Source organism: Prinia subflava, chromosome 21 (genome assembly GCF_021018805.1).
Source record: "Prinia subflava isolate CZ2003 ecotype Zambia chromosome 21, Cam_Psub_1.2, whole genome shotgun sequence".
Lineage (NCBI taxonomy): Eukaryota > Metazoa > Chordata > Aves > Passeriformes > Cisticolidae > Prinia > Prinia subflava.
The window spans coordinates 1,474,820-1,498,634 of record NC_086267.1 but is presented as its reverse complement, the minus strand read 5'-3'; the positions used below and the strand labels follow the sequence as shown (position 1 = coordinate 1,498,634).

General features: G+C 49.3%; 1 protein-coding gene across 4 annotated transcripts in view; it reads left to right on the top strand.

Annotated features, from left to right (window-relative positions):
- Positions 1-428: 428 nt before the first annotated feature.
- Positions 429-23,815, top strand: part of UBR4 (ubiquitin protein ligase E3 component n-recognin 4) — a 90,447-nt gene continuing 67,060 nt past the window's right edge. For all 4 annotated transcript variants that reach the window (XM_063417463.1, XM_063417462.1, XM_063417461.1 and 1 more), the window contains exons 1-35: positions 429-591; positions 4,069-4,166; positions 5,041-5,144; positions 5,797-5,926; positions 6,017-6,156; positions 6,494-6,596; positions 7,283-7,424; positions 7,514-7,638; positions 8,297-8,421; positions 8,644-8,703; positions 8,832-9,022; positions 9,251-9,350; positions 9,468-9,605; positions 10,377-10,494; positions 10,911-11,098; positions 11,873-12,032; positions 12,159-12,244; positions 13,222-13,391; positions 14,008-14,290; positions 14,890-15,022; positions 15,417-15,496; positions 15,992-16,120; positions 16,563-16,745; positions 16,866-16,988; positions 17,075-17,304; positions 17,927-18,051; positions 18,654-18,751; positions 19,030-19,187; positions 19,870-20,079; positions 20,599-20,700; positions 21,598-21,698; positions 21,889-22,087; positions 22,213-22,401; positions 22,881-22,944; positions 23,121-23,312. In XM_063417463.1, the coding sequence (XP_063273533.1) occupies positions 461-591; positions 4,069-4,166; positions 5,041-5,144; positions 5,797-5,926; positions 6,017-6,156; positions 6,494-6,596; positions 7,283-7,424; positions 7,514-7,638; positions 8,297-8,421; positions 8,644-8,703; positions 8,832-9,022; positions 9,251-9,350; positions 9,468-9,605; positions 10,377-10,494; positions 10,911-11,098; positions 11,873-12,032; positions 12,159-12,244; positions 13,222-13,391; positions 14,008-14,290; positions 14,890-15,022; positions 15,417-15,496; positions 15,992-16,120; positions 16,563-16,745; positions 16,866-16,988; positions 17,075-17,304; positions 17,927-18,051; positions 18,654-18,751; positions 19,030-19,187; positions 19,870-20,079; positions 20,599-20,700; positions 21,598-21,698; positions 21,889-22,087; positions 22,213-22,401; positions 22,881-22,944; positions 23,121-23,312 (4,908 nt within the window). In that variant the 5' untranslated portion in view covers positions 429-460. The remainder of the gene's footprint in view (positions 592-4,068; positions 4,167-5,040; positions 5,145-5,796; positions 5,927-6,016; positions 6,157-6,493; positions 6,597-7,282; positions 7,425-7,513; positions 7,639-8,296; positions 8,422-8,643; positions 8,704-8,831; positions 9,023-9,250; positions 9,351-9,467; positions 9,606-10,376; positions 10,495-10,910; positions 11,099-11,872; positions 12,033-12,158; positions 12,245-13,221; positions 13,392-14,007; positions 14,291-14,889; positions 15,023-15,416; positions 15,497-15,991; positions 16,121-16,562; positions 16,746-16,865; positions 16,989-17,074; positions 17,305-17,926; positions 18,052-18,653; positions 18,752-19,029; positions 19,188-19,869; positions 20,080-20,598; positions 20,701-21,597; positions 21,699-21,888; positions 22,088-22,212; positions 22,402-22,880; positions 22,945-23,120; positions 23,313-23,815) is intronic.

Below are 23,815 nucleotides of genomic sequence, written 5' to 3'. Positions count from 1 at the left end.
TTTGGGGGCTGTTTAGGTGGTTTTATAGGGCTATTTCAATGGGATTTTGGGGCTGTTTCAGTGGGTTTTGAGCAACTTAAACGGGGATTTTGGGCAGTTTAAGTGAGGATTTTTTCGTATTTACGTGGGGGGATTGTTTTCTTATTTAAGTATTTTGGGGGACCCTTGAAGCGGGGGGAAAGGTTCGCTATTCCAGGAATTTTGGGGGTTTTGGATCATTTTTCGCTCCGAGTCCTCCCCGCCCGGGGGCAGGCGCGGGGGGCGGGGCGTGCAGGGCGCATGCGCGGCCACAGCCCCGCCTTCCCCGCGCCGCGCACGCGCCGCGCGCCAAAGTTGCTGACTCACGCAGTGCGCACGCGCCCGCGCCGCGGGCCAATGGGGCGGCGCGACGTTGCGCGGTCGCCGCCCCGCCGGCAGGGGGCGCTGTGCGCGCCGCGGGCCCGGCCCAGCGCAGCCCAAGATGGCGGCGGGCGGCGCGGGGGCCGCGGCCGGGCCCGGCTGGGACGTGGCCGTGCGGCCGCTGCTCTCCGCGTCCTACTCGGCCTTCGACATGAAGGAGCTGCCGCAGCTGCTCGCCTCGGTCATCGAGAGGTGAGGGAGCGCGGGCGGGGGCTGCCGCCCCTCGGCGTCGCCCGCTCAGGGGGAGCGCTGGGGGTGCCACTGCGGGAGCGGCTGAGGGGCGGCTGAGGCGGGGCCCGGCTCGGTGCCCGGGGCCGGGCTCGGTGCCCGGTGCCCGGCAGGGCAAGCGGTGGGGCTGCGGCTGCCCGGGCAAAGCCCGAGCTCCGTGCCCGGCTCTTCCCGCTGTCCTGGGGCCGGAGCTGTCGGAGGTGCCCTCGGGCCCCATAACGGGCTGAGGGTGCTCGCCCGGCCGCAGCACCTCGGACAGGCGCCCGCCGGGAGGGTTCGGGACTGTTCTTGTGGTTTTGCTTTTGTCCAGGCGTGTCACAGTTTGCCCGGTCGGGCCGTGGGAAGTGTTGTCTCACCGGGCTCGGGGGGGACCAGTCTTCTCTCTAAGTCTTTACCACTGCAATGCTTCTCCTATTTTAAGTCGAAATAAAGCAGAAGCAAATCAAGTCTGCCTTGTCTAACCACACAGGTCTCAGTCAGAGCATAAGAGTACTTAATTCAACTTACAGCTTGTTTTATGGTCTAAAACTCGAGATGCGAATGCCACAACATCATGCTCAATTTTAGAGATATAAACCCCGGCCACAATAAGTTGTTAGGAAACACAAAATAAACAGTACACTGAGGAAGATGATAAAACAAAGCCTGGTGGTGTTTTGTTTAGTGTGGAATGGCTGAGTGTACAGTGGATGTTCATATTCAGAGTCAATTCCAGGCGTTCTGTGCCCGCACGCACAGAGCACCCCCAGGAGCTGCACGCTCGGTGTGGATGGGTCTGGGCAGTTCTTGGGGCTGTCTTTGTTTCAGGGCCCATTCCAGTGTCACTGCTCCCTGAGCAGCTCTGCTGTCCCTTGTGCCTGGAGTTCATTAGTGGAGTGTTCATCAAACTGTCCCAGGACACTCCAGTGGATCCACTTGGGCTGTTTCCTCCTGTGGAGGGAATGCTGGTTCTGTTCTCCACTGCAGACAGCAGCACTGCCTGAGGTTGGAGCTGTGTCTCTGATGCTCTGGCAGGATTTGGGCTCTTGCAGGATGGTACTTTTTGTTTCATGCCTTGGTGTGGTGTACTAAATGACAGAGGAATAAATTCAACTTGTTCATGTCTGGAGCTGTGCTTTTCTGTGCTGAGCAAGGATCTATTTTTAGGTTTCTCACAGAAAATCTTTTATGTGTTCAGGTTATTTTTAGAAGGCAGAAGTTCAGCTCTTGGTGGTGTCAGCCAACCCCAAAGTGGCTGGATTTCCCCTTAAATAAACTTGGTGCAATGACAGGGAAATCACCAGTATTATTCTTTCCGAAATAAATCAATAAACTTATTTTTTTAACTACCATGGTATTTCATTTGTAAGTGTAAGCATCATCAGGTTAGTGGTATTCCTCTGTTAGCAGAATTGGCAGAAATCAGGCCCTTATTTGACACAAATGATGGAAATGCTGGCTTGGACAGGTGCAGCTGGAGAGGAGCTCTGTGTCTGAGGTGACTCCAGGCTGGTTTTGGGAAGGGGTTTCCACAGGGGAGCTGCAGCTGGAGCAGTGCCTCAGGAGGAGGAGGCTGCTCTGTGCCCACTGCCCCAGGGCAGGGTGTGCCTGGGGCTGCTCGGGGTTGGGAGCAGAGCTGAGGCAGGAGCTGGGGTTTGGTGCTGATTAACGTTTGTAAGTGACAGAGGCTTCTCCTCAGCCTGAGCAATGAGCTTCCCTGGGAAGCAAAACCCCTCTAAGCAATAAACCACAGTACAGAGGCTGAAAAGTCATTATTAATTCTCACTGTATACTCAGAATAACACTCTGGCACATCCCAGACTGAGCTGTTATCTTCCTTCAATGGTTATTTGCAAGGATTGATGAATACTTGGCTGCTGCCTTCCACTCTGCATCATCACAACATCCGCAGTGTGTTTCAGTCAAACTCCAACCTCCCGTTGCCCAATCCCTATCTCGTGCTGGATTCTGCACCTCGGTGTTCTCTGTGCCCTGTGGCCACTGTGTGGTGCACAGCTTGACCTGGGCAGGAATTCAGGAGCTGTCAGCTCTCCTGTGCTCTGTTATTCCCAAATGACTCTAATTTGTTCTCTTAACAATGCTTACCTGCATCTAGTGCTGCTGGCTGGAGCTGGGCCTGAGAGGCAGGTGAGCAAAAGGAATGTCTGAAAAGGAGAGAGGGCACAGACTGCTTTGCATGTTCAGTCTCTGGGCTCATTCCTCACCACAGCAGTTCTGGCAGGAGAGGGTGAGCTGAGGCCTGAGGTGCTGGAACTCGGTCCTGTGAGGCTGTTGAATATCTTCCAGTAAAGCCTCTCTCTTAATTTTCTATTTTTCTATTTCTATTTTAGCTTTTTAGGCAGACAAATAAACCTCAGACCTAGGAAATCAAACCGCAAAGCTGATGAGTGTTTCTTTCTGCTTATTTTTGTGGAGAAATGGTTCTGTTCCAGAAGTGTTTCTGTTTCAGCTGCACCTCCTGTTACAGCTGGAAACGATGGCTTAGGGTGGAAAAAGGGAAGGTGACTGGGCATAAACTGGGCTTTGTTCAGGTCAGTGGGAATGGTGCAGTCATGGTTGGATCTGGGTACAGCCTGTGCCACGGGCTGCCCTCTGCTCCCCACCTGCCCTCCAGGACTCACCTCAGTCCCAGAGGTGGAAAACTCAGCCCTGCTGGGTTTGGAGAGGCAAAGTGAAACTGAATCTAATCATCTGTTCGTCCAGCTTAGTGCATGAAAACGTGAAAGGAAGCAAATGATCATTTACGAGGCAGATATGCACATTGCTCAGTGCAGTCACAGGGAAAACGAGAGGTGTGGAGGCAGAGCACTTTGTGTTCTCCGTGTCTGTGCAGGTGGGGCGTGGTGGGACACTTTTAAGGTGTCACCTCTGCTGATAAGAGCTGATCTCTGAGGCCAGTGAGTGTAGCTGGGAAGCCTCAGGGACCCTGCCTCACCTGCCCAAAGCCCTCCCCAGCTGGTCACAGGTGCTGTGCCTGTGTCTGCTGCGGTTCTGCAGTTGCCTGGCTTGATCCCTCTGATTTGCAGGGTTGCACAAGCTCCAGTTGCCTCGGTGCCATGATGGGAAGGGAATGCCTGTGCTCCAGGCCTGGCAAATCCTGCCAGCGTTAGCAGAACACACAGTCCAGGCTCTCTGGGCAGCTGACTGGAGAACAACTTAAAGGTTAATGAGCCTCTGGCAGGGAGTGCAGCGGGTAGAGCCTGACTTGTTGATGCTGTGGAGGAGAAACACTGGCAGCACAATATTTCCTTACATTTCCTGTGTGGACAGCGATGCTGGTGCCGTGATCTGGCTGCTGCTGCAGGACTCAGTCCTGGGAACACAGGGTTGTGTTCCCAGAGCTGTCCCCTTGCCTTGCCCCTGGCACTGGGCACGTTGGGCTGTTGGGGGGTGCTGCTACTGTGCTGGGTCTGCCTGACCTCTGTCCCCTCTCCGTTGCAGTGAGTCTGAGATCCTGCACCACGACAAGCAGTACGAGCCTTTTTACTCCTCCTTCGTTGCACTCTCCACACACTACATCACTACTGTGTGTGGTCTCAGTAAGTGTTCCTTTGCTTCTTTGGCTCCTGTGGAATGACTGCATGCAGTAAAAGGAAATCAGAACTGTTGATTTTTGTATTTGTTTTTTGCCCTCTTGCTGGATCAGACTTTAGGGCCAGCATTTGCTGGCTTTTGTACCATGAAATGTCAGCTCTGATGGAAAGGGAAGGTTGCTGATGGGAGTATTTGGCCACCACCGACTGGACAGCGTTGCCTTTTTGGCTGCTTATTCATTGACCTGATTTAATTTTGGTCAAGTGTTTAAATCAGTTGTCCTAGGGTGTCACCAGGACATCAGTGTTCAGGATTTTTGGATTATCCCTCAGCAGTTACAACACTGCCATCCCTGGAAATGTCCAAGCCTGGGTCAGATGGGGCTTGGGACAACCTGATTTAGTGGAAAGTGTCCCTGGCCATGGCAGGGGGTGGGACTAGATGGGATTTGAGGTTCCTTCCAACCCAAACCATTCAGGGCATCTGTAGTTACGTTACTGTGTTGGAGTTAATGATCAAAACATCGTGACTCAAAATATTTTCTGTTATTTTGGCTGATAATTTAGCAATTTCAACAAAAAATGGGCTTTGTGAACTTGTTTCATGTTCTTCAGCGCTTCTGTCAGCATTAAATAATGTTGCTGGGGAAACTGCTTTATCTATCTGAATTCCCGTCTGGCAGAAGGAATTATCCTCACTTTGCTGACATTTCTTGGGTTACATTGTAGTGAGACTGAGTTTATATTGCATCTGTTAGGCAGGAGAGATGGAGTGTGTACCCACACTGCAGAGCATCCTGCTTTATTGGCAGCACTGGGAGCTTCTTTCACTGGAGTGTTTTAAAGCTTGCTCTGAGTACAAGGATGTGCTTTTTTTCAGTACCCAGAAACCAGCTGCAGTCGGTGGCAGCTGCCTGTAAAGTCCTGATTGAATTCTCCCTGCTGCGGCTCGAGAACCCAGACGAAGCATGTGCTGTTTCACAGGTGAGCACGGGTCTGGACCTCCTGGGCCAGCCTCAGTGTGGGAGTGGACTCTGGGCTCTAATGCTGAAATATCTGCTCTAATGCTGGATGCATAAAGCAAAATTAACAAAGCCCTTAAAATATTTAAGGTGTACACTTTGGTAGACTCTGCCAAATCTTCCGTCTGCATACTGTACTCAGAATCAAAGCTTGCTCACAACTGGAAATAAAGGTGACCTGAAGCCTTGGTTAATTCAGTTCCAGTTTCTTACGCTCTGCTTTGGTTTTGTGCAACAACCTGGATCACAGCTGTCTGTTGAGTTTTTAAAGATGTTTCCTTGCCTGCTTGTATTTCTGTCTTGTGGAAAAGCTTAAATATATTTGGAAGAGGGAAGGCCTGTGAGGAGTGCTCCTGTCATGGTGTGTATCACAGCAGACACACTTTTCCAGGTGTTTTCCGTGGGAAGCACAGGCAGTGTCAGTGACCTGGATTACCTGCACTCAGGGATGTGTCTCCATCCTCAGGGGAGGTCAGAGTGGCTCAGAACTGTTGCAGTGGCCTCACCAGCTGAAGTTGCATTGCTCTTAATCCGTCTGCTTAGAGTAAACGATAGGGAGGAGGGATTGGAACCAGGAGAGTTTAAATGAAGCTTGATGTGTCTGTTTTCTGCAGAAACACCTCATTCTGCTGATCAAGGGGCTGTGCACGGGCTGCAGCCGCCTGGACCGCACAGAGATCATCACCTTCACAGCCATGATGAAATCAGCCAAGCTGCCTCAGACTGTCAAAACCCTCTCTGATGGTAAGGAGGGCCTTCAGCTGTCTGTGTTTCACTGCAGCACTGGGGTTAGGCACTGAAAATCTGAAATGGGCTTTATTGCTTTCCCTGCAGTTGAGGACCAGAAGGAATTGGCCTCCCCAGTGAGCCCAGAGCTGAGACAGAAGGAAGTGCAGATGAACTTCCTCAACCAATTGACATCAGTCTTTAACCCCAGAGTCTCATCATCACCATCAATCACAACAGAGACACAGGTAAAAAACTTTTGAAACTGAAACAGTCTGAATTTCAACATTATTAACAAAGTGCAGGGAGGGACAGAGGGCTCTAAGTGTTACTTCTTGATAGAGATGTAAAGAGAACCTTTCTGAAGTACATAAATCCTGCTTGCATGGGATAATGGCAAAGAACCAAATACTGTTTGTGCTATATTGGCAATACTGGATTTGTTTCCTTGTGGAATGCAACGCTCAGTGACATCCATGGCTGTTTGGAGTTGTGCTGCTGATACACACAATTTGTGTAGAGACTTAGAGATATAATTTGTGTTTTTTGTGCCTCCATGATAAATTTAGTATGTGCTTGCTTTAGGTGGAAGGAGAGAGCGAGGATCAAGCTGCCACAGATCAAACCTCTGCAACAAAGACCAAGAGCATATTCATTGCTCAGAACGTGGCCAGCCTGCAAGAGCTTGGTGAGAATCAGCTTTCTAGCTTGGGACCAAAAAAGTACTGGAACAATGTCTCTGCAGTGTTACATCTCACAGCTATGAGTGGGAAGAAACTCTGTGACCTAAAGGGTTCCCTGAGGTGATTGCCAAGAGAGGTTGTGGCTGGAATGGAGTTTTCACTGCAGAGACGAGCTCAGTGTGTTTGTGTTTGGAGGGGTAAATTAGGTGGACAGTATGAAACACCTTGGTGGATGGATTGTTGAGTAGATGGGGATTAGAATCACAGGATTGACCTTTGGGGTCATCAGGTCCCACCAGCTGGACCTGTAACGTGGACACAGAGCTTTGTGACAGCCATTTACAGAGTTTTCATTGCAGAGGCGAGCTCAGTATATTTGTGTTTGGAGGGATAAATTAGGTGGACAGTATGAAATACCTTGGTGCATGGATTGTTGAGTAGATGGGGATTAGAACCACAGGATTGTTAGGGTTGGAAAAGTCATCAAAAGGGTCATCAGGTCCCACCAGCTGGACCTGTAGCGTGGACACAGAGCTTTGTGACAGCTGTTTACAGCAGCTGGTGTTGTAGAGCACTCTTTATCCTCTTGCCTCATCTCCGATGGCATTTCCTCACCGCCAAGAGCAATTAAGTCAATTACTGAGCCCCGTTAGGGCTGAGGCAGTGATGGCCCCGCTGCTGTGGTTGGCAGGTGGCTCCGAGAAGCTGCTGCGCGTGTGCCTGAACCTGCCGTACTTCCTGCGCTACATCAACCGCTTCCAGGACGCCGTGTCCGCCAACTCCTTCTTCATCATGCCGGCCACGGTGGCCGACGCCACGGCCGTGCGCAACGGGTCAGTGCCAGCCCTGCCCGGGGCAGCTCCGTGGGCCTGGGGAGGGCACCGTGCTGCCAGGGCCTGGCCTCACCCCTGTCCTGCCGCAGGTTCCACTCGCTGGTCATCGACGTCACCATGGCTCTGGATACCCTGTCCCTGCCCGTGCTGGAGCCCCTGACGCCCACACGCCTCCAGGACGTGACTGTTCTTGCTCTCAGCTGTCTCTATGCAGGTGAGTGGGTCTGGAGCAGTTTTTTGGAGCTGTTGGCTGTGCTTTGTTGCCTGCGTGTTGGAGGCTCAGCCCACAGGTAGCCTTTATTCCTCGTGATTTTAAAGCTCTGCAGCACAGTGTGGTGATCGGGTTAATATTGAAGTTGTTACTGATATGTTCTGCCACTGTTCCTGTCAGGATCTAAGAAAAAGACTGAGTGACTCAACATTTTCTTAACAGCCTGTAATTTCTGCTCCTTCTTTTTATATTCAAAGCATAATGTATTTTTACTTTAGTCTTCAACTTAATTTGTTATAGCCCCAAGTCAGCCTTGTTTCCCAGGAGTGGTTTAAGCACACTGAAATCCTGAGTGTTTAGTTGGTATGGGGGAGACTTTAAGGGGATGTGGCACTCGAGTCTGAAGATTGTCTTAAAAATGGTATTGAATTACCTGATAAAACATTACCTATTTAACTGCTCTCATGTGTTTCTGTAGGGCAAAACTTCACTCTTTTGAGGGCACTAAAGATTTTTTAATCTTTCACTGTAATACTGAGCATCCCCTGCTCCATCACTTGATGGACATGTTCGATACCCCTTGTCTAATGTGCTAGATAGGAACGTTTTGTCCCAAGCCTGGCTGTCCCTAAGAGTGTCCCCTGCCCTTGTTTTCCCTGAGGTGTGAGCGTGGCCACCTGCATGGCCATCCTGCACGTGGGCAGCACCCAGCAGGTCCGGACCGGCTCCACCAGCTCCAAAGAAGAAGATTATGAAAACGATGCTGCTACTATTGTACAGAAATGTGTAAGTAAATGACAGAATGTTCATTGTTTTCCTCCTCAGCAAGCACAGGATTTTATTTGTTTGCAGTGCAATACACAGCTATGATTTTGAGAAGTTGCCATTGCTGGTAAAGGAGTTAAAGGGGTGGCTAATTGTAGAGGGTAAAATACAATTGCATTTGGGGCTTTTATTTTTGTTGCTGTCTGGTGGGGTGCCTTACCGTGGTTTTGGCTTTATTTGCAGCTTGAAATCTATGAAATGATTGGACAGGCCATCAGCAATTCACGCCGTGCAGGAGGAGAGGTAAGATTTCCATCTCAGGAAGCTTTTTCACCCTTTTTGTGCTTGTGCACTTTGGCATTTGGATTGATGGTGTTTTGTCTTTTTGGTGCTTTTTTCTCCCCCCTTCCCCGTGACTTTTGGCACGATAGCATTATCAGAACTTCCAGCTGCTCGGGGCTTGGTGCTTGCTGAACAGCCTCTTCCTCATCTTGAACCTCAGCCCCACGGCCTTGGCTGATAAGGGGAAGGAGAAGGATCCCTTGGCTGCTCTTCGTGTCAGAGACATCATTGCTCGCACCAAGGAGGGCGTGGGGTCTCCCAAGCTGGGACCTGGGAAAGGGTAGGTGACACCCTGCAGGAGCCATTGTCCAGGGCTCCAGCCAGCCCCAGCAGGCAGCTACTGCAGGGTCTTGCAGGTCTGAAATTTTATCCCTATTTGCAATTCAAGTCCCGAGTCTTGGAAAGAGGAGAAGTTGTCTCCAGTTTAGCAAAGCAGTCACTTTATTTATATTTATTTATTTATTATTTCCTCTCTGAAAATGACATTCTGTCCTTTCTGTTTCTGCAGGCATCAAGGGTTTGGGGTGCTGTCAGTGGTGCTGGCAAATCATGCCATCAAATTGCTGTCATCTCTTTTCCAAGATCTGCAAGTGGAGGCGCTGCACAAGGTATGCAGGTAGCACGGACATTGTCCTGAGACATTCTGCCTTCTCCACTGATGCACACTTGGAATTCTTCTACCAATTTCTCTTTCTCTCAGTTGAATTTGGAATTCTGTCCTGCAGGGCTGGGAGAGCGATGGTCCTCCAGCAGTGCTGGATATCATGGCCCAGAGCACGTCCATCCAGAGGATCCAGCGGCTCATCGACTCTGTGCCACTCACTAATCTGCTGCTCACTCTGCTCTCCACTTCCTACAGAAAGGTAGGAGCTGGCACACAGCCAGGGAACTTCTGGAGCTGGGCCTCTCCAGATTGTCATCACTTAACAAACTGGAGCTGTGCTGAGAACATACAATTCTTCTTTCAAAAGTCATCAGCCAGGGCTTTCCTCTCTTCCCTCTCTTCCCTCTCTTCCCTCTCTTCCCTCTCTTCCCTCTCTTCCCTCTCTTCCCTCTCTTCCCTCTCTTCCCTCTCTTCCCTCTCTTCCCTCTCTTCCCTCTCTTCCCTCTCTTCCCTCTCTTCCCTCTCTTCCCTCTCTTCCCTCTCTTCCCTCTCTTCCCTCTCTTCCCTCTCTTCCCTCTCTTCCCTCTCTTCCCTCTCTTCCCTCTCTTCCCTCTCTTCCCTCTCTTCCCTCTCTTCCCTCTCTTCCCTCTCTTCCCTCTCTTCCCTCTCTTCCCTCTCTTCCCTCTCTTCCCCCAGATGTAAATCTGACAAATTTGTGCTAATGGAGATGCACTTTTTTTGTAAGTTCAGTGATATTTGTGATTTCAGTGGGAAGATGAAAAAGCTGCATTGGTAACAGATGATTTTATATTAGAACTTATTTCAAGTGTTGTTTACAAGCTTGACATAGATTGTTTCTTTTCAACCATCCTGTGTAATTTTTAGTACAACTTAAGCCTTGAAAAACTGTTAATAAACTAGTTGAGACAAATTTGCTAGAAGAAAATTAAAAGACATGAGAAAGTTACTCTTATTTTCAAGTTGTTATCTTCCATAATCCTAACGCTTTCCTGGTCCTGCTGCTCTGCAGGCCTGTGTCCTGCAGCGCCAGAGGAAGGGCTCCATAAGCAGTGATGCCAGTGCCTCCACTGACTCCAACACTTACTACGAGGATGACTTCAGCAGCACTGAGGAGGACAGCAGCCAAGGTAACACAGCGTGCAGCAGCTCAGGCTCTCACACTGCTTTTCACATTTAATGGAGGCCTGGCTGCTGTGCTGTTGCCTTCTCAGACTATGACTTGGAACACTGAAAATACAGAGCAGTGGGTAATGTCTGTGTGGCAGAAATAGTGCTGACTGCACTCTTCTGTGTAAACTGAAGCCTGAGTGGCTGGGATTTCACAGTGTTTGCTTAAGAGGAGAGTGGAAACAATTTCTTTGTGTAAATTCCTGGTGGACCTCTGTGAAAAGGCTTTGCCTTGTGATTTGGACAGAAGAAATGAGGATAGCAGACACCTTAAGGCTGCTCACTGAAGTTCTGCTTTAGACCTTTCTCAGGCTGGGTAGTTTTGTGAGGTACTTGCTTCTAACAGGAGGGTTTGTTGTTCTGCCCCGTGTGCTAGATGACGACAGCGAGCCGATCCTGGGCCAGTGGTTTGAAGAGACAATCTCTCCCAGCAAAGAGAAGGTGGCTCCCCCACCACCCCCTCCGCCCCCTCCCCTGGAGAGCTCGCCGAGGGTGAAGAGCCCCAACAAGCAGAGCGCTGGGGAGAACGGCAACATCCTGGCCAGCCGCAAGGACCCCGAGCTGGTACGGCCGGGCTCAGCCCGGGGGCTCTGCCAGGGACAGGGCACGGGCTTCTGGTGCACTGCTCAGGGCAATCAGAGTGAGCTAGCTGTGGAGAAGGATCTCCCCTCTCCCCTCTCCCCTCTCCCCTCTCCCCTCTCCCCTCTCCCCTCTCCCCTCTCCCCTCTCCCCTCTCCCCTCTCCCCTCTCCCCTCTCCCCTCTCCCCTCTCCCCTCTCCCCTCTCCCCTCTCCCCTCTCCCCTCTCCCCTCTCCCCTCTCCCCTCTCCCCTCTCCCCTCTCCCCTCTCCCCTCTCCCCTCTCCCCTCTCCCCTCTCCTCCCCTCTCCCCTCTCCTCCCCTCTCCCCTCTCCCTTCCCCTCCCCTCAGGATTTGTTGCTGCCAGGGAAGCAGAGGCTGGAGATGGTATCTGTATCAGGGCAATCAGGGAGCGAGCTAGCTGTGAGCTTTCAGTTTCAGAGGGAGAGGGAAAATGGGGGCAGAGCTGCAAGTGGCATGACTTGCTGATAGAATGCTTTTAGCTCCAGCTCTGTTGGGTAAAGACAAAAGTAAATACTGCAGTGGAGAAGTTGGAGGTCTCCAGCCTTCTCAGAGAGTTCTGGAATCAGTCCTGGTCCAGACTGCAGTGGAAGGAGCTGGATTGCCATGAGTGCACCTTTCCTCCAGGGAAGTGGGGGAGGTTTAAGGGACTCGATTTTATTGTGCTTGTGGTTTAGATTTTGTTTAATGTCGTCCTTCTGCTTTTGTTGTTTCTATAGTGTGTTTCTCTTTCCTTTTCAGTTTTTGAGCCTAGCTTCAAACATTTTGAACTTTATCACTTCTTCTATGCTGAACTCCAGGAATAACTTCATCCGCAACTACCTGAGCGTGTCCCTGTCGGAGCAGCACATGGCCACGCTGGCAAGCATCATCAAGGAGGTGGACAAGGATGGCCTGAAGGGTGAGTGAGCAAACCTCTCTGGCAGGGCTGTACAGCTCAGAGGTGTCTCTTTGTTCTAGTTTCGTGTCAAAGTTTTAAATGCTGGAGAGCAAAGGTAGTGAGTGGCTTTGGACCCCTGTCTTACAGGCACGTCAGATGAGGAGTTTGCTGCTGCTCTGTATCACTTCAACCATTCCTTGGTGACCTCAGATCTTCAGTCCCCTGCCCTGCAGGTGAGCTGGGGTTGAATGCATAAATAAAACGAAGAAGTGTTGGTGTCTGTTTGTGCCTCTATATGGGCTCTCCACACCTTGGGTAGTGTGTTGGTTGTTCCATTTGGCCCTGAGTATGTTCTGCAAAAAGAGGTTGGAATATTTTGAGTCCTATTATTTGAATGACCTTTGCAGTCATCCAGCACAAAACATCCTGCACAGTGTATTAACATCTGGAATTCAGACTAATCCACTGGCCTTTGAGGGTGATGAAAGCTGAGAAGGAAATGAGTTTGTGTATTTTGTCTTGGGGAGTTGCTTCTATGCATGAGTTTATCAAGAGACATTCCTCCAGATTTGCTCTGCTGTCAGGACTGATGCCAAAAGGCCTTAGAATTTCTCAGAAGAGAATCAAGTTAATCCTTTTGCTTTAGAGTCCTAGCTTTGTAGCCTCTGGGTTTCTTTTTTGGGTCATGGCCTGACCTGACTTAACCCTGTCATGGAGGTTACAAACCTGCTTCACCCAGCACTGAATTCAACCCCTGTACTTAGTGGACTGTTTTCTACTGTATTTAAAACTCTGTTGTTTGTTAATTTTTAAAAGCAGGTGGGCCTTTCATCAGTCTGCCTTTTTACTACCTTTGAAAAGAAGCCAATATTGCTGTGATCAGTCAAAGGGCTCTTCTTGCAGATTCACAGATACTGAACACAGTAGCATAGTCTCTCCTGCTCTGATATTGCAGGGAATGAGAAAAGCTCATTAATGCCATTTTTTCTGCACTGATGTTGAGATTTCTTTGTGTTTAGGTGGCAAAGTGACAGCATTGAGTGTCTCTCAGCAGCTCTGCCCTGTATGTGAGACAGGAGAGGCATTGGTGTGTGAGCAGAGCTGAGAGCCCTGCTGTTTATTGTCACCTGTGTGCTCAGATCATACTTTTAATTAATTAAAGCATCAGACAGGAGTTGCCTCTTTCCAACAAGCCCCTGTTTTGTTCCAGAACACACTTCTCCAGCAGCTGGGAGTTGCCCCTTTTTCTGAAGGTCCCTGGCCTCTCTACATCCACCCTCAAAGTTTGTCGGTGCTGTCCCGACTCCTCCTGATCTGGCAGCATAAAGCCACTACTCAGGGAGACCCTGACGTTCCAGAATGCCTTAAAGTGTGGGAAAGGTGAGATCATTTCATGTTGAGCTGTAAATCAGTCATCTCTTACCTCTCTGGTTTCCTGTCAAGTGGGAATTCTCCGTCCCCAGCGTTCCAAGTGTGTGTGTTCCCTGACCTGGGGTCTGTGCGGTGCTGGGAGCAGCAGAGGGTCACTCTGCTGTGCTGGAAATGCTTCACCCAGGAAATGAGACCTGCAGTCAGGAGTTAGGGAGGCTGAACTGCAGCAAGGCTGCCTGTAAAAAGGGAAGGAGAATCTCTCATTTTTCAGCAGCTTTCTGGTAGGTCCTGTTAGGATGGTGCTGAGGTTGTTCCTCTCTGCCATGACAGCTTTAGGTGGTTTAAAGCTCTAATGATCAGCCTTTCTCAGGGAACAGGTTTGAATCACCCCTTCTCCATTTGAATGATTGTTCCTGTTTTCCACTAAATATATTTGCCACTGATGTGATTTCTGTAGGTTTTACTGCTCACACGGTCTCATTCCAATACATAATGTAGTGAACATTTGTGAAACTGCCAGTATTAGAACAGTAAGCAGAAAAATAGAATTACTTGCAGTTAAAGAGATTTTAAAGAGGGATCTAGAAGGAAAACTAACTTGACAAACTTCCTCTCCTGTTGCCAGGTTTGTAGGCACCCTGAAGCAAAACGCCTTGCAGGGGACTCTCCCCAGTGACACAGAAGATCTGAATGTGGAGCATCTCCAGCTGCTGCTGCTCATTTTCCACAATTTCTCGGAGAGGGGCCGCAGATCCATCATGATGCTCTGTATCCAGACCATTGTGGAGCTGACAGCAAACATGGAGACCCAGCAGTGTTCTGTGCCTCTCATTGTGGCACGGCTGCTCCTGGTGTTTGACTACCTGCTCCACCAGTATTCCAAGGCCCCCGTGTACCTGTTTGAACAGGTGAGATTTTGACATCTGGATATTTAATTGGTCACCTGATAGGAATCTGTAAAGGGCAATCATTTGGTGTGTTCTTTCCGTGACCCTTGTGGGTAAATCAGTTTTGATGTTGTTACCAAACTTAGGAGTCCAAGGAATGATTAATTATTGTGGCTGGTTCCTAGCAGCAGGTTCAGTTGGAGTGTAAATTCCTGGTGTGACTGGTGTCCTAATAAATCCCAGTAAGGACAAGATGATTGTCCTACCATGTCTTTAAAATATTGAGTATTTGGCTGTTTATTTCACGAGTACCTTTTGTACTTCCCCGCTTTAGTGTTTCACCATGGAGGTTTTTGGCACTGTCCTTATTAATGGGATGAGATGGTGCTTTGTGCCTGGCTTTTCCAATTGTGGGAAGTTTGGCCATGGATTTAAACTGCTCAGTCCAGAATAAAAACCATCAGGGAGTGTCCAGGGCTTCCCCCCGAAGGGTGGAATGTTGTCTTTTGTGTAGGACTGTGTGTATTTTGTGTTTCTTTCTCTGTGGGGTGGTATTTTCTCCCTATCGCTCAGCAGCAAGGATGCCATGGGTGGGTTTTTGTTTGGTTTTTCTAACTCAGGTACAATATAATCTGCTGACTCCACCCATTGGCTGGGTGAGTGGGTCCCAGGACAGCAGCAGACGAACGTCTGTCCCTCTTTATCATGGCTTTAAGGAAGTGGAAGAAAACTGGACCAAGCACTGTTCATCAGGTAAGGAGGAGAATGTAAGGAATTTTTTACTCCAAGATTTACTTTTATAAATAAATGAGAGCAGCTTTTCTTGCTTTTAATGGCCATAGTTGCAATAGGTAAAACACATCTAATAATACAAGAATTGTTTCATTAAACAAAATTCAAGGTTGTTTTCTTCTAGGAGTATCAACAAGTAATTAAAAATAAGCATGTGTTTATTTTGCCAGGACTGTGGGAGTAGGAAAGCTTTGGCTCTCACAGGTTAGAGCACCTATAATGTGTCATGGAGCTGGCTTGGAATCTGTACTGCTCATACAATGCAGAGGGTTGTGGGGATGGAGGAGAGAATCTGACACGGTGTGGCCTGTTTAAACTGCCACTTTGAAGGTTATTTTTTGTTCTCACGTTCCAGACTCTGCTCCACAGCCCAGGTTCTACTGCATCCTGTCTCCAGAAGCTTCTGAGGATGATCTGAACCGTCTGGACAGCACGGTATGGCACTGCTGGTAGAGACTCCCTGGAGGGCCATGGGGGTTTGCCAAGTGCCAGGGAAAACAGCCTAGAAGGAAAGACTTGATTAAAAAGAGGAACCAGGAATCTCTCACTAAGTGGAGAAAAGATGAGTGGCCAGATAGATAACGTGGGATTCCTTCTTACACCTAGTTGGATGTCAGGGCAGTCACTGTGTAAAGTCTGGAAAGATCTGTTGTAGTCCTTGCAGGAATGCTTGGGTTTCAGACAAAGGCACATGGCATTAGAATTGTTTTCTCATCACTTTGCTCCAGGTTCTCCCTGGGTTTTGTTTCCTCACTAAATTTGCTGCCATCAGGGTTATGGGCTCTCTCTCCTGCCTGCTCCTTATCGCCAGTCCCTTGATCCTCAGTACCAACAGAACCTCTCCCTGAAGTTTATTTTGCAAAGTTTTGGGCTGTGGGTATTCTGAATGCTTAAAGAACTTTTCTAAGCAAGCTTTGTCATCTCCTGCAGGTTTGTGAGGTTCTGTTCTCCAGGGCTACCAAGTACGACGAGCTCTACGCAGCCCTCACCTCGTTACTGGCTGCTGGCTCCCAGTTTGATACACTCAGGAGGAGGGAGAACAAAAATGTCACTGCACTGGTAAGGCTGTCATACTGCCTGTGTTGAGGAGTAACAAGTTTTCAAACTTAGTATTTTCAAGCAAAGTATTTAACCAAAGTATTTTGGACTGTGCTTGGAGTCATGAGGAACTTAAAAATCTCATATTAACCATTGTGTTCATGGTGGCTGCACATCTCTTGAGTTTTTAATTCATGATGTCCTTCAGACTTGCTATAAGTTCATAATTCCAGGAGGTGTGGCTAGAACATGATTCAACAGGAGAAAATTGTATAATTTTTCCTTTTCTCACTCCTTTGTTACTTATTTTACTGTTTAATGTGACAGAAACTCAGTCCAGAATGTGTCCGTCTGATCTGGCACACGTACAGGAGTGTGGAGTCCCTGAGGGGATATTTCAGGAGCTGTAATGATGGAAACTGCAGTCTTTCTGGACTAATCTTTCCAACTGTTCTCTCTTCAGGAAGCCTGTGCCCTGCAGTACTATTTCCTGATCCTGTGGCGGATCCTGGGGATTCTGCCCCCCTCCAAGAGCTACATGCACCATTTGGCCATGAACACCCCCGAGATGAGTGACTGTGACCTCCTGCACACCCTGCGCTGGTCCTCCCGCCTGCAGATCCCCTCCTACGTCGTGTGGATCAAGGTACAGCCACAGGGACAGCACCTGGCATTAATTTTGGGGGAACTTGTGCCTGTCTTTTCTGAACTGGTGAATTCCAGAGCGCTGTTCAAGCGTGATGGATCTGGGTTTTGGCATTTGTAGGATCACCTTATCAAGCAGGGCATGAAGGCTGAGCACGCTGCTCCTCTCATCGAAATGACCTCCAGCAAGTGCATCTCAGTGAAGTACGACGTGGAAATAGCAGAGGAGTACTTTGCTCGACAGGTGAGGTGTGGGAGGGCAGCTGGACACACCAACCTCTGCTTCTGTGGGGTGATCTGCACTTACTGTTCCATCTCCTGTGTTTTCAGATCTCTTCTTTCTGTGCTGTTGACTGCACAACCATTCTGCAGCTGCACGAAGTGCCCAGTTTACAATCCATTTACACCCTTGATGCTGCAATCTCCAAGATCCAGGTTTCTCTAGATGAGCACTTTTCCAAGTTAGCTGCAGAAACCGATCCTCACAAGTCCTCAGAGATAACCAAGAACCTCCTCCCTGCTACGCTGCAGCTCATTGACACTTATGCCACGTTTACCAGGTACAGTCCTTGGGATTTCCAGCAGGACTGCAATTTCCTGCTGTGCTTTGGGCTCTCTCTGCATTTGGTGTGTTGTTTTCCTAGAAGTGCCTGGGAGTTCTATAGTGCAGAGTATAGTCCAGACATCGATTTATGTCCTCTAGAGGGTCCATTGCTTTAAAAGAAGAATAACAAGTAGCTTCTGAAACCATGCCTGGGACTTTGCTGTTTCTGAGTAGCCTCCTAGTCTGATCTGCCAAGGCTTCCTTGCAAGTTTGCAAAACCAGCTTTTCCTCCAAAGATAAAACCACCCTCTAGGACAGTGCTACTTAAGGTTATTTCTCTGGGATAATACTGAGGCTGTCAGACCATCAAGAAAGAAGGGGGGGGTTTAATTCTTACATTAAAAATCTAAATTCTTCTAAACTCTCGTTAGAACCTGTGTAGAAGAAAGCAAAAGTAAATCAGCTTTTTCTTTTTGGGCACTTCTCCTGCTAAGTAGCTTAGAGGGGATAAAAGCCCAGAACTCCCTTAGAGGTGTGGGGCAGAGCTTCAGAAGTTTGTGTTTTATCTGTCACTCACTGACACGCTGAGCTGTGAGCAGCAGAGCTGGATGCTGAGGTAAATCCCCCTGTGCCTGCAGGTCGTACCTGCTGCGGAGCCTGCCGGAGGAGGGCTCCCCGGACACCAAACCCTCCGAGGAGAAGCTGCGGGGCTACGCCGCCGTCCTGGCCATCGGCTCCGGCCGCTGCAAGTCCAACAGCCTGGGTGAGGGCAGGGCAGGGCTGGCCTCAGGGTGCTCCCGCCAGGGGGGAATCTTCCACAGTGCTTCCAGTTTCAAAGGGATCTCCGTCACTGTTCAAACAGGGGAGTTGTGCTGCCAGCAGCACAGATCTCCGTCACTGTTCAAACAGGGGAGTTGTGCTGCCAGCAGCACAGATCTCTGTCACTGTTCAAACAGGGGAGTTGTGCTGCCAGCAGCACAGATCTCTGTCACTGTTCAAACAATGGAGTTGTGCTGCCAGCAGCACAGATCTGTGTCACTGTTCAAGCAATGGAGTTGTGCTGCCAGCAGCACACTGCAAAGTCTCTTCAGTATCCTACCAACTGAAACAGTTGGGCAAGCCTGGAAAGGATCATTATCTTGGGGGCTCCTCTGGATTAGTGAAGTGTTTTTATAGCCATATTGGCATGGGAATAACAAGGGGAACTCTGACATGTTTGTATGCTGAAGACTGCTGTGAATTAGTGTTTGTGCCATGTTATCTGCAGTTTTAATGAAGTGAAAGAAGCTGGGTTGCTCTTAGGGATGATTTTGACTTGTAGACCTATGAATTTATTCAGTGCCTGATTGTTCTGTGTAACTGCAGGCCCAGCCCTTGTCCAGAACTTGCCATCAGCTGTGCAGACCCTGTGTGAATCCTGGAATAACATCCACACCAACGAGTTCCCCAACATCGGCTCATGGGTGAGTCCAGGCTCAGGGCCTGATCTGGTGTGACTGCAGCTGCAGGAATTGCTGGGAATGGAAAATTGTATTTTTGTAATTGCTGGGAATGGGGGCAGTGCGTGGCTGTGTCCCAGCTCAGGGCTCTGATGTGTTTGTGTGTCCCTCTGATGTCCCAGCTCAGGGCTCTGATGTGTTTGTGTGTCCCTCTGATGTCCCAGCTCAGGGCTCTGATGTGTTTGTGTGTCCCTCTGATGTCCCAGCTCAGGGCTCTGATGTGTTTGTGTGTCCCTCCCCAGCGCAACGCCTTTGCCAACGACACCATCCCTGCCGAGAGCTACATCAGCGCCGTGCAGGCCGCGCACCTGGGCACCCTCTGCAGCCAGAGCCTGCCCCTGGCAGCCTCCCTCAAGCACACGCTGCTGTCCCTGGTCAGGCTCACCGGGGATCTCATCGTGTAAGTCAGGCCTGGTGCTGTACTCTGTGCTCCACACACCCCGGGGGCTCTGCTCTGTCCTCCAGCGCTGACTTCAGGCTCTGCCTGTGCCACACGTGGTGCTGGTTCTGACCTAAACCTTCCAGTTCACAGATCCAAATAACTAACAAATGGCAGTCTTTCTGTCTTCCTGTGGTATCTCCAAAAGTCAAACTCCCTGAGGGAAACTTTTTTGTCAAGTATGGACTTGAAAAAATATAAACTGACACAATGTGGATCTAACTAATCCATTTGTGTTTTGTTATCATTTGCTTGTGTGAAGTTTTTAATGTGTAAAGAAAAGTGAAATGCCTTTTCACTTTTCACAAGGACTTAGTCTAAAATACTCTGAAATCAAAAAGTAGTTGTTGACACTGCAGACAAGCCCCAAAGCCACAATACATGACAGTGGGACTTTCTTGGCTGTATAATGATGTTGTAACTATATATGTGCAAAAATAACATCTAGAGTTTTCCAAAGGGTGACTGTTTTTCTGAGGGAGAAAATGGCTGGGCCAGTGTTTTTAGCCCACCTTTCCAAGAAGGGTTTCATCACTGACTTCCATCCAGAGTTGTGCCTCACTTAATGTGAATTCTGGTTTCCAACAGGCGTGAGCTGTGACACGTCATGCAGAGAATTAACTTGTGTCCTTTTCTTCTCAAGCTGGTCAGATGAACTGAACCCACCCCAGGTGATCCATTCCCTGCTGCCCCTCCTTCTGGAGACCAGCACAGAGAGCGTGGCAGAAATCAGCAGCAACTCCCTGGAAAGGATCCTGGGCCCAGCAGAGTCCGATGAGTTCCTGGCACGTGTTTATGAGAAGCTGATCACGGGCTGCTACAACATACTGGCCCATCACTCTGACCCAAACAGGTAACAAAGCTGTGCAGGGTTGGGTCTGGAACAGAAAAAAGCAGCTTATTTTTATCTGTTGAAAGCTTCTGTACTTGTATACTATAAATATGAGGTATTTTATTCACATTATCAGAATTGTGGAGTGGGGTGAGAGCAAGAGAGAACGGGGAGGAGTAATAGTAGAAGAGATTTAAAGTGTAAAAAGAACAGCTCTTTATAGGAATTTGTGTGTGAAGTCTCTGAAAGATCTGGATTATTTTAGGTTTCTGACTAGGACTTGCCATACAGCATTCATGTGTCCTTTTGTTCTGACTTGGTGGATCTTTTGATGTTTATGTAAAGCTGTTCATCAATTGTTTTTCTGCTGTCTCTTGGAAGAAGAGCTGCTTTCAATTGGTGGAAAATTTACTGGAATTGTAATGACAAATAGATCATTTCTGGCCTCTCAGAACTGCTGTGATTGTTGAAATTGTTTCTAAATGTTCTTATTTGATCCTCATGTATTTGATCCTTATCTATTCCTCTTCTAATCCTCAGTGGCCTGGATGAGTCCATCTTGGAGGAGTGTCTGCAGCATCTGGAGAAACAGCTGGAGAGCAGCCAGGCCAGGAAAGCCATGGAGGAATTCTTTTCAGAAAGGTGAGGTCACCATGGAAGATGCAGCCCAAGGATTGAATTTCTGGTCCTTTTTCTATTCGCTTTTCACCATAGACACCAAGGTGATGTTAATGCCATTGTGCAGGAAAATACAGACTCTGTAAAGCCAGGACATCCTTCAGGCAGTGCAGGAGAGTGGGAAGAGACTCTGAGGGGGAGAGGACCTGGATCTTTGTCCAAATCAAATCCTCAGTGAGGCCCCACAGTGATGATCAGTGGGGAATCTTGCAGGAAGTTTGTTCTGTCAGAGCAGGTTTGAGAGATGCTGCTCCATAAGGCACCTACAGACCAAGCTGCAAAATCCCAAATTCTCTCACTGCTTCTGTGGGGCCACGGGTTGATAATTTTAGGGGTTGGGGAGGGGGCTTGGCCTGACTTAGAATCATACAGATAAATTGTGCTGGCAGCAGCCTAGAACAGCTGTGATAGAAACAGCCCAGCACAACCACAGTGTTCTCAGTATGAGGCAGACAGGAGGACAGGCCTTCTCCATCAGAAAGCTGAGCATTGCCTGATTTTTCTCTGTTGAACAGTTTAGACTGAAAGCAGCCTGGCTGTACATTGTTAGTGTGGAAGGGAAAGATAGGCAAGAAAATCTTAACTTCTGTTTGTGTTTGTGTCTGTGCCAGTTCAGGCCCTTTTGTGACTGGATATGTAGAGAGCACTGCAATGCTACTGAGGAGCCCATTTATGAGTTTTGGTCTGAGTTGGGTTTGTTGGGTTTGCTGTTTGGCTGAAGGTTTCTCTGGTTTGGCTGCTGAGCAGTGTTGACACAAACTCCTGTCAGTCTGAAACGTGAGGGCAGAGAGAAGTGGAGGCAGTGGAGAAGGGGAGCGGGCTGCTTTTTACAAAGCTGATTTCATTCTCCCCTCTGTACAGTGGAGAACTGGTGCAGATCATGATGGCGACGGCCAACGAGAACCTCTCAGCCAAGTTCTGTAACAGGGTGCTGAAATTCTTCACCAAACTCTTCCAGCTGAGTAAGTGCCAGTGGCATCTCCTCCATCCTGCCTTTCCCACTTCACACTGTTCTCGTATTGTCTGAGACTGGAAAGTGCTTGGAGGAGAAGCTGTGGGAGGGAGTGGGGTCACAGCTTCAGGCTTTCAAGGAAAGTCATTTTCACACGTGTTCCTTGGAGCATCCGTCACTGACAGTGGCTTTCCCCTCAGCTGAGAAGAGCCCCAACCCCAGCCTGCTGCGCCTGTGCGGCTCCCTGGCGCAGCTGGCCTGCGTGGAGCCCGTCAGGCTGCAGGCCTGGCTCACCAGGATGACCATGTCCCCACCCAAGGACTCGGACCAGCTGGACGTGGTGCAGGAGAACAGGCAGCTGCTGCAGCTCCTCACCACTTACATCGTTCGGGAGAACAGGTAAGGCACAGCCTGGATCCTGCCCTGCGTGTGCTCCGTGTTCCCCTTGCTCTCTAGAGCAATCTTGTGTGATTTGCTGCCGGTTCTCTGTGGTACCTGTGTGAAACTCTCCTGTTTTTGCTCAGCCAAGTGGGGGAAGGCGTGTGCACGGTTCTGCTCAGCACTCTGATACCGATGGCGACGGAGATGTTGGCCAATGGGGACGGCACGGGCTTCCCCGAGCTGATGGTGGTCATGGCAACTCTGGCCAGCGCAGGACAAGGGGCAGGACACCTCCAGCTTCACGCTGCTGCTGTGGACTGGCTGGGCAGATGGTGAGAGTGAACTCTGTACTGCTGGTGCTTCGTTTGTGGGGTTTTTTTAAATTTCTTCTCTGGTGTTTTGGGGGCAGAAATTTGTGTTTACAGATATTCTCTTCTCTCTTAGTTTGTTGTTTGGGATGTAAAGTGGCTGAGAGAGCCTGACCCGTGTCCATCTGTTTCAAACAATCATGGTTTTTTTCTTTACTTTGGATGGTTTAATTACTTCATTTATTGTTGTTAATCTAAAGCAAACTGAATGCTTGAAACTCTTGGTCAGGACTGAGTTTATACTTCTTAAAGGCTGTCAGCTGGAGTGAGGGGTTTTGGACTCCCCATCCCTGGAAGTGTTCCAGGCCAGGCTGGATGGGGCTTGGTCCAGCCTGGGATAGTGGAAGGTGTCCGTGCCAAGGCAGGGGGTGGGATGAGAGGGGCTTTAGGATCCCTTCCATCCTAAACCCTCCTGTAGTAATTCCCAGTGTTCTGTGTTGCAGCAAGAAATACCTGTCTCAAAAGAACGTGGTAGAAAAAATGAATGCCAACGTCATGCAGGGGAAGGTAAGGCTTGTGCTGGGGCTGCACCTGCAGGAATGACCCCCAGGCACGAGTTCAGCTGTCCTGGTGTGGTTGCACGGCGGGAATTCTAAAGCAATCTGGCCAGGGCGTGGCTGTCCTGTGGCAGCTGTCGTGGGCTGTGAGTGTTGCCTCTGATTTTGCCTCCCTTCTGCCCCCAGCACGTGACCATCCTGGAGTGCACGTGTCACATCGTGTCCTACCTGGCCGATGTCACCAACGCGCTGGGCCAGGGCAGCGGGCAGGGCCCCAGCCACCTGTCGGTGGACGGCGAGGAGCGCGCCATCGAGGTGGACTCGGACTGGGTGGAGGAGCTGGCCGTGGAGGAGGAGGACTCCCAGGCAGAGGACTCGGTAGGCAGCGGGCACAGCAAGGGACAGGAGGGTTTGTTCTGCACCTCCCAAATCACTCAGTTTATAAATTGAGATTTCGTGTTTGTTCCTGGTGAGAAACCGAGTGAGGGACCCTACATATCAGGGAGGAGAGCATCTGTCATTCCTGTCTAGATGTGTTGACTTTGTGATGTCAACAAAAGTTAATTTTTTTTTTTTAATTAAAAAAAATGAAGAAATGGGATAAAATGGGTTTGTTCCTACTGGAACAATTACTAGTTTTTGTATCAGCAAGTAACTTAGATTAATACTTGAAGTGCTGTTGGGTGGTGAAAAAAAGCTGTTAGAATGTATTCTTTATTTTTTTGTATCAATATTTTTGTTACTGTTTCTTGTTAACCATTTCCTGTTACTACCATGTGTCACCATCTCCTCTCTCCATGTGGTTTGATAGCAGCTGCTTCTAGCTCATTGTTGCTAAAATTTGCTGTTCTTAAAATGTACATTAGGTGTCTGAGAAATTT